The 16,492-nt window shown below is 43.3% G+C and overlaps 1 protein-coding gene across 1 annotated transcript in view; it reads right to left on the reverse strand.

Moving 5' to 3' along the window:
- The window catches only part of KIF6 (kinesin family member 6), a 404,227-nt gene that overhangs the window by 303,164 nt on the left and 84,571 nt on the right, over positions 1–16,492 (reverse strand). Inside the window, exons 4-5 of the mRNA XM_036248669.1 lie at positions 15,679–15,826; positions 10,171–10,280 (exon numbers count right to left, since the gene is read on the reverse strand). Of these exons, the coding sequence (XP_036104562.1) occupies positions 10,171–10,280; positions 15,679–15,826 (258 nt within the window). The remainder of the gene's footprint in view (positions 1–10,170; positions 10,281–15,678; positions 15,827–16,492) is intronic.

Genomic DNA, 16,492 nt, shown 5'->3' on the forward strand with positions numbered 1-16,492 from the left:
TTGATTCCAATTCCTTTATATCTTCTCCAAGATAATGAAAGAATTATCTTGTTCTTTCATTTGGGACTTGTTTCTTTGTTTCACCACACTGGCTGTCTCAGTGGTTTTGGAGCCTTTCCCTGTGGGTGTTGGTGTTCTGCTGGTTGTGGCTCCCTCTACTGGATTTGGATGAGTGTGTGAGGACCCGTGTTAAATATCACTGTCAAGTCTTACTTTCTGGGTAGATTTTCAAGCTAAGGAAAGGTTCAGTTATCCTCTAGGTTTTTGCCTGGAAGTTATTAGACTTAGTTACTTGATGAGCCTTGATTTTTAGCCCTCAACTAAATGAAGAACCCCTCAGGTGTAAGAGGATTTACAGTGGGTGGAGCATTTGCTTGCTGTCAGACTTTATATGTTTATGAACCTCAATTTTCATTTCTCTGGCCTGGCCTGGTAGTGTTGAATTTCTGCTAGAGGGGCCATTGCTTCTCCCCAGGGCTCTGGGAAGGGCTCCTTGAGTAATATGCCTACTGTCCTGTAAGGGAATGATTTAGCATAAAACTCCCAGTGTCCTCTCGTCCAGCTCTGTCTAGAGCCAGGAGTCCCAGACTCTCTTCACACAGTCCCAGTCCAATTGCCCTCTGTCTGCCGGAGCCCAAGGTGAGTGGCTGTAGGTGATTTGGTACTTTTCAAAACCCATTCTTTCTCAGTGGGAAGTGCTCACAACTAATACAGCCCCCCACTGCTATCCATGGGCTCCCAGCCCACCCTCATGCGCCTCTACAGTTCCTACCATTATCATCCTATTTCTGTCCCTGGTTATACAGGTTCTCTTTAGCTGCTTTTCAGTGGGGTTTTCTCCATGTTTTGTCTTTATTTCATTTGTAATTCTAGTTTGGTCCTGGGAGACAGTTTATGTAACTTCCATCCACTCTGCCACCATTCCCCTTCTCCCCTTTATTTCTTCTACCTGGGTTATTCTTAGGGCTTATTTCTTAAATGGAATTAGATATGTACTGAAAGACAATAAGTAGTCAGCCAGTCTGAATAGCTGCAGTCCGATCTGTGGGTCCTAATATTAACTTGCATTTTGTAAAATGTCTTCAACTCTCCTAAAACTCAGTCTGAACACACAAGGTCAATTATAATTGGCTAAATGACATAGACTAGCTTCTGTGAAAGTTTCAGAGCAGGGACATTAATATGCTACCTGTGACCCTTATCACCCTGTCCAGATGACCCCTCTCACCATCTGATGTGACCTTTCCCCTCAGTCACCTCGATTTCATTTAAAGGCTCTTCCCCATATGTCCTCTCTCTAGACTAGCTCCACGTGGCTCCCACCACTGCCGGCTCTTAGCTCAATCAGAACTCTGGTCTTGACATATGCCAGCAAAACCAGGAAGCCAACGACGGTCATGGGAGCAGAGACACTGGTGTGAAAGGACTGGACTAGGCCATGACAGAAAAACTATTGGTAGATGTGGACTCTGCTCATGAGACTCCTGCAGTTCTAAGTCATCTGGATGCTTTTTTGCATGTACATTCATTATTAGTCAGACAGTTGAGAGCAGTTGTATTTTGCAGAAGTCTCCTGAGGTGTTTCACATGCATGTTATATTTTCCAACTAAATGATAAGTTAATTAAAGATAGAATACAGTTCAAATTCTTTATCATCCCCCCCCCCAAAGAGTTGAGATTCTTGCAATATAGTGAATGCTTGGTATATTTATGCTGACACTTCTAAAATGTTGTAATAATTTCTTTCTCTAGTAGTTGAGCTGTAATAGATGTATTTCTGAACTCTGTGTATTCTTCTAAAGGATACACTAAGCCTAAATCATTCCAAAGTCTTTTAGGTAACCCTATGGTTTTCTTTTATATAGTCAAAATTTAAAACAGATTGCGAAAACTGATGTCGTATCAAAATAAAGCAAACCATTTATAAAGCAATTATGAAGACTAGACAACGAGTCAAATCCATACCAACACAAAATATGAAAGTGCATTTCACCTCTTAATCTCGGAAGACATTGTACGCAGTTGTCTGTATGCAGAGCACGAGGAAAATGGGACTCAGCTGACAATGTCCCCCCTGTCAGTAATGGATCTCATGAAACGAGAAAGCCCAGGTATGACAGATACACTTTTATATTCCGGGCGAATACATGAAAGTACAGCAGCTGTTCCTTCGCATTCTTCTACACATCACATCTTGAAGCAATCGGTGGTGAAAACTAACATCTTTGTCATGGATGGACGTTTATGTCCCCTGCCCCCACCAAATTCATAGGTTGAAACTTGATTCCTGGTGTGATGGTGTTTGGAGGCAGAGGTCATTAGGATGGGAGTCCCACGATGGGATTAGCGTCCATATAAACAGGGGGAGACCAGAGCTCTGTTTCTCTCGGCCATGTGAGGGTACAGCAGGACGCCAGCCAGCCGCAAGCCGAGGAGAGGAGCTGCCCCAAAGAACCAATCCGCCAGCGCCGTGACTGTGGGCTTCCCCGTCCCGGGAACGGTGAGAAATAAGGGTCTGGTGTTCAGCCCCACAGTCTATATTGCATTTTGGTATGGTAGTCAAGCTAACTAAGAAAACCTCCTATCTAAGTGAGACACTTCCGACATTGAGAAAGATTTCTTCAGAGCAGGGGATGCCAGCTTCTGCCTAGTTCCCCACTCTGGTGGGACAGGCTTTGGGTAGAAGGGCTGTTTTCAGGCTGGAGAGGCCTGCATCCCCTGCCAGGTCAATGGCAATGTTCCGCTTCTCTAAGAATAAGTCTCGGGCCAATCCATGACGGACACAGGGGGGCCAGAAAAATGACACAAACATAAAGTGCAATGCAGTCGGTAGGAATGAGAACGAAAGGATGCATGCTTCGTCTAAAGGCATTGACTTCAAAAATGTTAACCAGAAAACGTCTAGGCCAAACACAGCAGGTTTGAGGCCGACACAAGGAGGCTCCAGAGCGTAAGTGGAAGCGTTGGCTTTCATGACAGTTTCCTGAGCCTGCAGGAAAAGTAGGCGCATGGGATGGGAGGCAGGAAGCTGAAGGAATGCGTGTTTCCATTTCCATAAGCTAAGAATACCCCTGGTTTCCAAGAGAATTGGGGCAGGTGGTACTTGACCAAAGAACCAGCCTTCTGATATAATCATCGTGAGGAAGGGGAGCCAAAGGACTGGGCACACGGAGGCATTGCTTAGCAGGCTAGGTCCCAGCTGAGGTTGGAGAACACATTCGGTGGAGTGTTTGTCCAGCCCTCTCTGAACTCCCAGGTGGAAATTAGTGTCCTTAGGGAACCCAGGGCATCCTCTCACTTACTAGAAGGTTGAAACGATCAGTTTACGAGTCGTTCTCCTACTCCAGCGTCCTCGAGGAGCAGGTACTCTCGCAGCCTTGCAGGGTGGGACACACACACAGAGCTGTGATGGACTCAGCTCTGGCTCACACGAGAGGCTCCAGAGCCTGAAGAAGCCCAGAAAACCACAGCATGGATTTCCTTGGCAGGAGCACCAACTCCCCGGCTCTGATGTCTGCCGGACTAAGGACGACGTCCTGGTGTACCTTCCGGCAGACATGCAACCTTGGGCAAATATGACTCAATCACCATGAACCTATTCAGTCATGTCTAAAACACGGCTGATGACATCTACTTCCTTAAATGAGACGATGTATGTAAGGTCCCTAGCAAAAAGGCTAGCATTTGATAGGTGCCCTTCTCCCTCTTTGAGAGACTTTCTTGGCTCATTCAAAAAGAACTTTCCCTGGGTGGATGAGGGAAGGGATTAAGACAAACCACCTGCGATAGAATCACCTGGGAAACGTATTCAAACATACTTCATATTTGAATTTTCTGAAGGTGAAGGCCAGGAATCTCTTTTTTAACAGCTATTCCAGGAGATTCTTGTACATGGTTAAATTTCAGCCAACTGGATTATTAATTTTTCCTCTCCTAATTACTCCCCCCACTGCCACCGGAATGGCCCTAACAAGTTCCCACAGTGCTCTAGGGTCGCTCTGACTCCCACCGATTCCAGTCCTTCACCCTACTGACTGATTTTTCTTCCTAAAAGCAGTTTCAATTACACTCTGCTCTTGAATAAAACTCTCCAAGGGCTACACTTTGTCAAATTCTTGTATTTGTCTTTCCAGTCTTAATGTTCTCACCCACTCCCTTACTGGGTTCCGTCCATCGGGTCTATCCCCTGCCACACAAGCTGTACACTTTCCAAGTCCCCACCTCTGTCTCCACGTGAGTGCCCTGCTCCACTCCCGACGTCCCGAGCCTCCCTCAAGGACGGCTTCACATGTCACCTTCTCTCTGAATCCTCGACCGCATGATCCGATGTGATTTCTTGCTCTGGTCATTCTTTGTGCCTCATGGTTGTCAGATTCCACCTTATGGGGTTCCGTATTGGTTTTACCTGCTCCGTGAGTTCCAGGAAAGCAAAGACTATGCCAGGAAACTCAGTGCCTAGCGCGGTGCGGGGGGCAGACGCGGGAACTCAGTAAGTGTTTGTTGAATGACTGAATGATCCCACGTGGCGGAACGAAAGCCACGAGCACCAAAGCTGTGCACTAATCCTTCTGGTGACCCCTGCAGCACTTCGCAGGGTTTTATATCAATTAGGTGTTAGAAACGTGGTGAATTAAATTTAACATCTGTCAACTTTTCCCTTTGGATGACAAATGATTTAAAACACACAACACAGCCAAGATTTCAATACTAGATTCTGAAGTTGACTGACTCTTTTGGTAACAAGTGTAACTGTGACCAACCTTGGAACCATAAATGGAATACGTGTCTCCATTTAGGAAGACTAAAATTACACCGAAGTAAGGTGACTATTTTCCCTGCAGTTGAGACCAGCAGTTACACTGTTTTACTTAGATTCTAACTGCATTCTTTTTATAACTTATAATATAAAGAGTTTTCAAAAACAGAAGCTCTATTTTCATTTCCATTACTAAATAAAGAATAGACTTAATACACATGTGTGTATATACATACACATGTCTCTATGTGAATATATAGCCAGTTACATTTTTAAATGATATTTTTTTATTTTTACTGTTGACATTGTTACAGATGTCCCCAATTTTGCCCTCCTTTCTCACCCTCCACCTGGACCCCAGCCTCTCCTCCCTCGGCCACTCACCACATTGTCTGTGTCCATGGGCTATGCATGTATGTTCTTTGGCTAATCTCTTCACCTTCCATTATTCTGTCCACCCCACCCACCTCCCCTCTAACACCTGTCCGTCTGTACCATGTGTCCATGTCTCTGGTTTTAGTTTGTTCTCAAGTTATTTTGTTCATTAGATTCCACATATAAGTGAGATCACATGCTATCTGTATTTCTCTGACTAGCCTATTTCACTGAGCATTATCTCCAGGTCCAACCATGCTGTTGCAAAAGGTAAGAGTTCCTTCCTTTATACAGCCATGTAGTACTCCATTGTGTAAATGTACCACAGCCTTTTTATCCACTCATCTACCGATGGGCACTTGGGCTGTTTCCAGATCTTAGCTACTGTAAACAATGCTGCTATGGACATAGAAGTGCATATATTCTTTCTGATTCGTGTTTTGAGATTCTTAGAATATATTTGCAGAAGTGGGATCACTGGGTCAAAAGGAAGTTCCATTTTACATTTTCTGAGGAAACTATACTGTTTTGAATTCAGCAAAGTAGCAGGATACAAAATAAACATCCAGAAATCAATGGCATTTCTATACACCAATAATGAACTATCAGAAAGAGAAACCAAGAAAACAATTCCATTTACTACTGCAACAAAAGAAAATAAAGTACCTAGGAATAAATTTAACCAAGAAGGTAAAAGACCTGTACTCAGAAAACTATAGGACATTAAAGAAAGAAACAGAGGGAGATATAAACAAGTGGAATCATGTATATGTTTATGGATTATAAGAAGTAACATCATTAAAATGTCCATACTACCCAAAGCAATCTATAGAATCAATGCAAACCCTATGAAAATACCAATGGCATATTTCACAGATCTAGAAAAAATATTCCAAAAATTTATATGGAACCAAAAAAGACCCCAAATAGCCTTAGCAATCTTGAGAAAGAACACAGTTGGAGGGATCACAATACCATTATCAAATGATACTACAAAGCCATTATAATCAAAACAGCCTGGTACTGGCACAAGAACAGGCATATAGATCAATGGAACAGAACAGAGACTCTAGAAATCAACCTATACCTCTCTGGTCAATTAATATTTGATAGAAGAGGCACTTACTTTTAATTAAACTTTTAATTTTGTAATAATTGCAGACTCACATGCAGCTATAAGATATAATGCAGAGATCCCAAGTACCTCTGTCCCAGTTTTTCCCAATGATAACACCTTGTAAAATTATATTAAAATATCACAACTAGGACAATGGCATTGATACAATCCACTGATCTAGTGAGATGTATTAGTTTTGCTTGTAGTTGTGTGTCTGTGTTTGTATTGCACGGGTAGTTGTGTGTATCCAGTCCAGATACAGAATGCTGTAATCCATCACCGCAAAGGTCCCTCACTGGCCTGGAGAACCACCCCCACTTCCCCCCTAATTCCTCCAACAACTCATCTCCTATCTATTTCTATAATTTTGCCATTTAAAAAGTACTATATAAATACAATCATACAGCATATAACTTTTCAGGACTGGTTTTCTTCACTCAGCATAATTCTCTGGAGATTCACCCAAGTAGTTAAATGTATCAGTAATTCATTCCTCTTTGTCATTGTTGTTTTAGTAACTGTAGGTCCATAGTTTACATTAGGGTTTGCTCTTTGTGTTGTAAATTCTCACAGATACAGAGAACAGATTGGGGATGCCAGGTGGGGTTGGGAAGAATAGGTGATGGGTGAACTTTTTTTTTTATATAGTTTAAATAAGTTGAAAAAACACACAGAACAAAAACAAAAACAAAACAAAACAGGGCTTCTTAGAGAAAGGCTGAGTCCATATCTGGGCAACAAAAAACAAAAATACAAGGTCGGTCTAGGACAATTTGTGCCGGAGGCTTCTTAGGGATGTGTGAGGACACAGAGGCTACCGGGAAGGGACTTCCACTGGCCAACCCTTTTCGATGGCTGGTAGATGTGCTGAAAAAGAATTCTGTAGGTTTTGATAAATTCATAATGTCATGTATCCTCCATTACAGCATCATAGAGAGAGTTTCACTGCCCCAGAAATCCCTTGGACTTTACCCGCTCCTCCCTCCACCCCACCCCTTCTCAGACTCCGGAGCCACTGACTCTGCTGCTATCCACAGTTCTGACACACGTTTCAACTCACCTGGTTGAGTACCTAGGAGCATGACTGCTGGATTACTTGGAGAGACTATGTTTGGTCTGTAAGAAGCTAGAAAACTGTCTTCCAAAGTGGCTGTAGCATTTTGCATTCCCACCAGCAATGAATGGGGACTCCTGTTCTCTGTTTCTGCCCGCCTTTGGTGTTGCCAATTTTTGGATTTTAGTCATTCTCACAGGTGTGTTGTGGTATTCTCTTGTTTTAATGAGCAGGTCCCTAATGACAGATGATGGTGAGCGTCTGTTCATATGCTTATTGGGTGAGGCGTCTATTCAAATATTTTGCTCATTTCTTAATTGGATTGTTTATTTTCTCACTGCTGAGTTTTAAGAGTTCTTTGTATATTTTGGACACGAGTCTTTCATTAGATATGTGTTTGGTAAATATTTTTTCTGTCTGGGGCATGTCTATTCATTTTCTTAATAGTGTTTCTCGCAGAGCAGAAGTTTTTCATTTTGATGAAGTTCAACTTACTTATTTTTTTTCTTTCACATATCATGCTTTTGGTATTGTATCTAAGCCCTCATTGCTAAATGACTATAGCAGCATTTGCAAAAAGCAGTAGGATGGCATCTGACATCACCTTCAGGAATTCCACCGTCACCCAGTCAAGTTTTCTAACAGAAGTCTCCTTTTTAGGTCCACGATTCCTTAATTCTCTAGACCCCAAATCTTTTTTTTTTTTTTTTTTTTTATCCTCACCCGAGGATACTTTTCTATTTTTTGTACAGATAGAGTGGGAGGGAGAGAGAGGAAGGGAGAGTGAGAAACATCGACGTGAAAGGGACACATCGAGTGGCTGCCACCCGCACGACCAACCAGGGCCGGGGACAAACTGCAACCGAGGTACGCGCCCTTAGCGGGAACCGAACCCGGGTCTCTCCGGACCGCAGGCCGACACTCTAACCGCTGAGCCAAACTGGCCAGGGCTCTAGACCCCAAATCTTTGAAGCTATTTGTGCTACTCTGGTGTGAAAGCGGGAGGTCTGGTTTTCAATCCTTGCTCTACCACTAACTGATTCGTGTTGATACTTGGGCAAGCCACACCTCTTAGAGCTTACTCTCCTCAACCATTAAAGTGAAGAGAGCACCAGCACCAACCGACTATGATTCGCCTTCTTTTCAAACGCAATCAAAGCCAAGGTGCTGGGCATAACCAATTCATTTCATTTTTGTTCACTGATATGTGTATAGCTCTCAGATTGACATCTCCTCCATGTGCACTGTGGTGAGCCCTTCATTTCTGGATTGTTTCTAAGTAGGCTTTAAGTTCTTCAGTGTAGATGGGGCTTGTTAAAAGCAATTTTAAGCGAGATTTAGCCCAGAGGTATATAGGTCAGACTGGAGCTAGAAAACGAATGAAGACACCTGTTAGAAGGAAGCTCGGTCTGTCACCACAGCCTGTTGTTTGAGTCCCTCAGAAGCTGGCTTCAGTGGCCCTTACTGCACACGACTCCTCAGCTCCTGGCCTTTCCAACCACACCTCGTGTCTTTGATGTGGCTGTGCTGTACCTTCCCAGATGGTATCCAGAGTGATTGGCACATTCCAGCTCACAGCAATGAAACCAGTGAACGGGGCAGACAGGGCTCCGGTGGGAGCCTGCCCAGCTCAGGAGAGCGTGGAACCACTCCTTTTTTTAGTACGTGCCCCTAGCGGGACCCGAACCTGGGACTCTCTGGTCCGCAGGCCAACACTCCAACCGCTGAGCCAAACCAGCCAGGGGTGGAACCACTCTTTCTGGTCTCAGTTGCAACGAGCAAACACTGGATAACAGAATCTTTTTGTAATAGAGTGGATATTATTTTAATAGTGATAGGAAACTTTTGTCTTTTTGTAAACACAATTCCAGTAGTTTTTTTTAAGGCCAATTTCTTCCACAAAGTAAGTAATTTTTCTTTTCTCTTAATTCTTATACAAATATCTAGAGTACCAACAACCATCCCCTTTTCTAACTTTCTCTAATGAATACAGTAAGCACAAAAGAGACGATATGTAAAAACGTTCAATCAACCTTAATAGAAGAATATATAAAGGTGGTATAAAGAGTATCACTTATTTTCTTTATTATTTCTTCTTATTTCCTTTACAAATTGAACAGCTGGCTGTTGGTCTTTTTGGTACAGGATTGATGTATATACATTTTAATTGTTTTAGAATATTTAAGAAGAAGACTCTTAAAATGTGTTTTCTTGGTACTGGCATCTTCTGATATGTGAAGTTGTCTGGACAAAGTATATGCACTGTTACCAATTAACATATGTCTAATTTAGGCAGATACTCAAACAAGCAGTGAGTAATGTTACATCAATGTTGGCAAAGGAACTCACTCCATTATTAGATAAGCTCTGGAGACTCTATTTATAGTTTGGTCACGAAACGAGCAGCTCCAGTTGTGACCGAATGACTGTCACTGTTAGTCTTAATAATAGCCAAGAAGGATTTGGGGCGAGCGTAAAGCTTTGTTTTTCTCTCTCTCGGATTCTCCTATTGCCGCTTGAGCCCTCATTTGAACACCTTCTTCAGGGACAGGCCACAGCGGGAGGAGCAGCAGGCTGCACGTGGCAGGAGTAACGGGTACTGTCCTCGCCCATCAGCCTCAGCCCGCACCCGAGCACACGCTGCTCTCTCCCACCAGCCCCCAGCCAGACTCCCCCGAGAAATGAGTTTGAAGCAGTTTTCGTTCCTATCACTAGTGGAAAAGTATCCGTGATATTACAAAAAGATTCTGTTATCCAGGATTTGTGAATTGCAGCTGCGCCCAGAAACACGCACAGCTTCAGAGAAAACAATGGAAGGAAACATCTGAAAGTCATTTTCCCCTGTTCTTTGTTGTTCTGCTACTCACGGCAAATCTTCCAAACTGGAGGCTTCATGTCTTGGATCCAACAGATCATAACCACATTCATTGTAGATTTCCAAATAAGAAATGTGAGTTGTGTATATTTTGCTGCTGTCCTGATGGGGAAAGGGGGAGACGTGATTTAATGGCTATAAGTAACGATGCAGCTCAGAGGAAGATGAACACATTCGTCATTGAAGCTTCCTCACAGTTTCTCTCTCACTTTGTATGGTTTACATTTGCCGTTCGTGACACTTTCAGCTTGCCAGCTCCCACATGCAAGAAGCTTTTTTATTTAATGACCAATACCCATGATTATAAGCAACCAAGTAACTTCAGCCTGTTACTTTGTATTGGTTCCACTTTACAGGTAAGAAGTCAGTATACACTTACAATGAGCTGACTTGGTCGCAGAACTGTATAACACCACTTTTTACTTTCCAGACCAAAAGAAAAAAATGGTTACTAAGAAAAAGTAAACTTACATTCTGTGTAAGTATATTCATAAAATAGTCTATTCATAAAAGAGCACAGAATTGTTACTTTGGTTTACAAACTTCAGTAGGCCCAGCCAGTTGGTGTGGCTCAGTGGTTGAGTGTTGACCCAGGCACCAAGAGGTCACCGGTTCAAATCCCAGTCAGGGCACATGCGCAGGTTGTGGGCCTGATCCCCAGTGGGGGGCATGCAGGAGGTGGCCAGTCAATGTTCTCTCATTGATGTTTTTATCTCTCTCTCCCTCTCTCCTCCTCTCTCTCTAAAATCAATAAAGAAAAAGAAATAATCAACTAAAAGAAACTTTAGTAGCAAAAGAGTTTCCATCTTTAATCACAAATCTCTTTTAGCTTTTCTAATATTCAAATTTTCTAATGACATAAATAGCTAATGGGCAATAATTAGATAATGTCAAGTTAATTCCAGGGGCCAGAACAGTTTAGATCAATCAGGTAATTGTAAGGGTGGACATTACCAGCTCATCGCCCATACCTTACCTGGTTAATTTTTCTGGCCCACTGGCAAATCAGGGATATTCAGCTACTGATTAGAGAGAGGTATTTTGTGTGGCTCACAGCTAAAAGCAATGACATAGGTGTCAAAGAAATTAGGATAAAAAGTCAAGGGGACTGGTTCCATGGTTCTGGTCTTAGTTCTGTCTACAGATAAACAGAACCCACTCCCACTGCAGTGCAATAGAACAGGGAAGTTTTTCAGCTCCTGAGAAAATTCCACGTTCAGTTTTTAATACAAAATATCAAATAGTAGCTCCTTCTTCTTGTTCCTCCCAAAACATTATGCAGAGATTCTCCTGCTTCTCCTAAGAGGAGACTCTGCTTGTGCCCTGTGCATGAAGTCAGCAGGCTGTCAGAATGCATATTCATGGACAGGGTTTCCTTAAGATGACCGCCCTGGTTAATCCTCCCCCACAGCCAAGATAATCCATTGAACAGGCGTTCTCCAGGGAGAGCGAGCCCCGAGTCGCAGAGACGGGGAGAGAGCAGGGGCCTGCAACCCCGAAGCTGGAATTCTACTTCTACCAGCTGTGAGCCCTGCTCTGTCCGGCCTCAGTTTCCACATCCACTAAAGGACGGAAGCTGGACAATGAATTCCTACGTGTTCTTCATGCTGAAATTAATATAATTCTCTGGCCCTGAAATGGCTCGAACTATTCAAATAAAGATACCACCATTTCACAAAAACAAACTAATACATGAAAAATTAAAGCAACTCTGAATCAGTTCACGACTGTAACAAAATGCTCAAGCTACAGGCGAAAGTTCACGTCCTGGTGCTCCGTGAAGGCGACAGCGTGCGCTGAGCCGCCACAGAGCACGTTTCTTCCAAGTAAGTGCTGGGAATCCCACCAAAGTGCACCCCCGCTGCTAACCCTGCAAGTGGTCGGTCCGTCCCATCGGCACCCCCACTTGGTGAAGGCACCCTTCCGACACCGTTCTGGGGGTTGAAGCCTGGCTTAGTGCAGGTACCAGAGACTGTAACTACTAGGTAGGCTCAGTGTGGTTTTAGCTTGATGCCGTGTTTCCTAAAACATTCCATGAAATACTCATGAAAAAACTGATCCGTGGTCAACGTACACACGGTGCGCAGAAGTCGGTGTACGGTTGCTGAGTACATGAAACAGTTTATTTGTGTGTCATTATTTATTAACTATTGTATCATTTTCCAAAGGAACAGCTGTAAACCTACTTGTGCCCCACCCTGTGTGTACTGTTTTTGGAAGGTTCTCAGAGTACATTCAAGGTCATGGCAACATCCTGAGACCCTGTTTAAAACAACATTTTTCTAAAGCTTATCTGAACATATCTGAACTATTACACAGATTGTGGTTGGAGGTTTTAGCACACACTTCTGAGCTCCTCTTAGCATTAGACAGAAAATGGAGTTGAAATGCCGGATTTGCCACTTGTAACTGGGAGATCCTGCACCCTAATCCTCAGTTGTTTAACCAGGAAAATGGGGATAATAACCCTAATCTTACAGATCTGTTGTGACAAAAAAATACGGCTTTGTTTTAAAATCACACCAAAAACGTGTGGCTTGTCATAGGCACCAACAGATCGCTGCTGTTGCTGCTGTTATTACTTATTTCTAAAGTCTTCAAATGGAAAATTCAGTATATGAATATAAAAAGAAAGGAAAACAGATAAAAAAACAAAAATAAAACACCTAGCTAGCCCTGGCCAATTTGGCTCAGCGGTTAGAGCGTCAGCCTGCAGTCCAAAGAGACCCGGGTTCGGTTCCCGCTAAGGGTGCGTACCTCGGTTGCAGTTTGTCCCCGGCCCTGGTTGGTCATGCGGGTGGCAGCCACTCGATGTGTCCCTTTCACGTCGATGTTTCTCTCTCTCTCTTCCTCTCTCTCCCTCCCGCTCTATCTGAACAAAAAATGGAAAAAAAAAGTCCTCGGGCGAGTATATAAAACAAAAACAAAAACACCTGGCTAATTTCTATGTCCATTTGCAGTGGAGAAACTCTCTTCCTTCAGAAATTAGAAGAGATCATAAACAGTCAGGGAAGCGGCAGGCCCCGGCCTGAGATGGTAGGGATAAGGTCTCTGGCTCCTCGGCTCCTGCATTTTCTGGGCTTTTATTGGAATACAATCCGCCGAGCTATGTGGCAGCTACCTTTCCTTATTACCCTTTTCTCAGTGCTCGGGATTGCCAGACTGTAATGTAACACACATGTTTCCTGCAGACAGCCGTTGCTTCTGCCCCCAAACAAGTTTGAACCTCACAATACTAAAAAATAATGAGTGGTGATTTCTAAAATAAATGGACTCCATTTTCTGCTTTTAAAGTCATTGAAAATGTGCTCCTATCACACACACGGCTACTTTAGGACCCAGAATGCACTGGCTGTTAGTTTATCTTGAAATAAACAGTCAAATGTTTTATTTAAGAATTCTAGCAAGCTCCATGTGGCCCTCTGAAGCAATCACTTGGGGGCAGCTGAGCACCTGTCAGCATTTTTCGGCCGTAGGTCGTGGGCAAACTATGAGGCACGTTCAATGCCCCTGACGTGTTCTGCTGCAGTTCAGTCTGATCACAATGAATGTGCTGTCCCCGTCATGGAAACCGTCCATTTCCACAGAGCTGGCCTGGCTGTAAATTGGCCTGATGGCCTCTCTCCAACCTCAGGAGCATTCAGAATGAAATGGGTTTAGAGTAACGTCAATGACAAACATATAAAACAATGAACCCGGCACATGGTAGGCATTTGGGAGACAGGTAGACTTTTAGAACTGTAATTTGGTAACCACAGACAAAAATTTAAAGAGCGACAAGTGTGTTTCCTATTAGGAAAGGATTTGTTTATTCTGTTTAACTTTATCGGGGGAATTGGCTTCATTTAAAATTGGTCAGGGATCTTTTGTCTGTACGCATATATTTAGTACAGTAAGTCCTCACTCAATGTCATCAATAGCTTCTGTGGTTGTAAGAGAGATGACGTATAAGCAAACCCGTTTTACCATAAGCTAATTGATATGAACAAGGGTTAAGTTCCTATGGCATCTATCAGCTTCATAATAAAACTGTTCAACGAGATGACGCTGTTGGAGGACCTGCTGTATGTGGATATTGACAGCTGTAGTAATAACGATCACGTTTTGAGTATCTACTATGTGCCAAGAACCGGGCAGTACCTCAAACACAGTCTGCTCAGCTCTCAGAGCAACTCCACAGGCCTGGAACTTCAAGAAACTACCCCAGTCCACATGCTGTACGTAGAAACAGGTTGGCCTGCACAGACTCCCATGACCTCTCCGGGGCAACAGGCTTCCACACTGGGCCCCAGCAGTAAACACCATTACAAATTATATTCCCAGTCTGTGAAATCTGGGGGGTGAGGGAAGCAGCTAATGTCAGAAATCAATGTCAGAAATCAAGTTAAAAGAAGGGATGTGGATCCAACATACGCACTGTACTCAACTCTTTCTGTTTCCAATACTCTGGCATGCAGAGCTGGAACGTTGGAGCTGGTGAGAGATGAGCTGCACTAATGGGTAATTGCTACTTTATGGATGGAAATTGGAACTATGCAGATCTCAGCGATTTCTTCTCATTGTCGCAGCTTAAAATGCAAACAGCATACAGTTGAGAAATGTTGGAATGACTGTTACACTGACCTGGTTAGGACATTTGTTATGCAGAATTAGCACAACCAAGCACTTGTTGGAGCTACCAGGGACAATGGAGATCCTCTAGTAACATTCGCTCGCTCCTTCCACAGAGGGAGAACAGACCCAGAGCAGCGGCTCAGAGTAGAGAACCTACTTAAATACAGCCCAGTCTGGGATACAGAGACGGTGTGCGTAGTGATAAAAAGCAGTCTGGCATCACACACCTGGGGTGGGCCTCCAGATCAGCCACCTACAAGGACCCAGGGAAAGACATTTGATCTGGGACTTAGTCCCCCAGTATGAAATGGGGCTGAGGATCCCGATGCTGTTAGTTGAACTATATGTTGTATTAAACACTGACGAAGCAACTGGCCCTTGGAGAGGCACAATAAATGACGCCTATCATGCAGATAGAAAATTTGTCTTTATAGTGATAGTAACTGCAATAGGACTTTTACTCTGGTGGATAAATTCCTGTGGGCTTCTATTAAAGGTGTGATAAAGGAACAATCACATTCATCTGTTCAGTGCTTTAGCAGCTAAAACAAGGGTCTGTTTTGTCAAACGGGCATTCTTCAGTTTCTTATTGAAGAATACAAGATACTGGTTGTAAGATGGGCTGTCTGTCCTCTTCACCTCCGCGTGTCTCTGGGACCTCCCTTTGAACCTTTGCTGAAGCAGCATCCCTTTAATGAGAAGCACCTTCCTAATTCCCACTTCGTCAGCAAAATCCCAAACTCCCCTTCAGTGTAAAGGCCAGCATTCCTGCGCAATAATACTTTCTCATTTAGATACCATATAATAAAATGTCACAATACATTGTTTGCCCACAGTAAATTTCTGCTGAATACGTCAAATAAAAAATGAACTTATAGTTCCATACCTTTTGCAATTGCTCAAAAATGTATGACAGCGTCCTTGGGATAATGCCTCTGTCGCTGTAGCGCTCTGCTCCGCCGGTGATGGTGAACGTCTTACCGCTGCCGGTCTGCCCATAGGCGAAGATGGTACCGTTGTAGCCTGCCAGGACACTACCGAAACAAATGACACGCTTTAAACATCAAAATGGCGATTGCTTTTGTATGAAATGGCTCATACGATAAAAGCAATCTGATCCGCCAAATGTTGAAGACACCTATAGGAATTTTTATGTATGTGCGTATCTCGCTAGATTTATTTTCTGAGCCAGGAGCCTCAGCACATCGATCTTTTCTTTTTCTAAGAAAGGACCTGCAACAATATGGGGGGCAGACATCTGAAATATTCTCTTTTTCAAAAACATTAGATTTTTATATTTTAGAATAGTTTTATGTTTACAGAAAAGCTGCGAAGATGCTACAAAGAGTTCACATATACCCTATACCCACTTTCCCCAAATTCCCCCTATTGTACATTTGTCACAACTAATGAATCAAGATTGATGTATTAGTACAAACTTTATTAAAATGTCCTTGGTTTTGCCCGGCCAGTGTGGCTCAGTGGTTGAGCACTGACCCATGCACCAAGAGGTTGCCGGTTCGATTCCTGGTCAGGGCACATGCCCAGGTTGTGGGCCCGGTCCCCAGTGTGGGGCATGCAGGAGACAGCCAATCGATGTTCTCTCTCATCGATGTTCCTATCTGTCTCTCCCTCTCCCTTCCTCTCTCTGAAACTCAACAAGAAATAAAAATAAAAAATAAATTTAAAAAATAAATAAA

This window comes from Molossus molossus, unplaced genomic scaffold (assembly GCF_014108415.1).
Source record: "Molossus molossus isolate mMolMol1 unplaced genomic scaffold, mMolMol1.p scaffold_m16_p_8, whole genome shotgun sequence".
In the NCBI taxonomy this organism is placed as follows: Eukaryota; Metazoa; Chordata; class Mammalia; order Chiroptera; family Molossidae; genus Molossus; species Molossus molossus.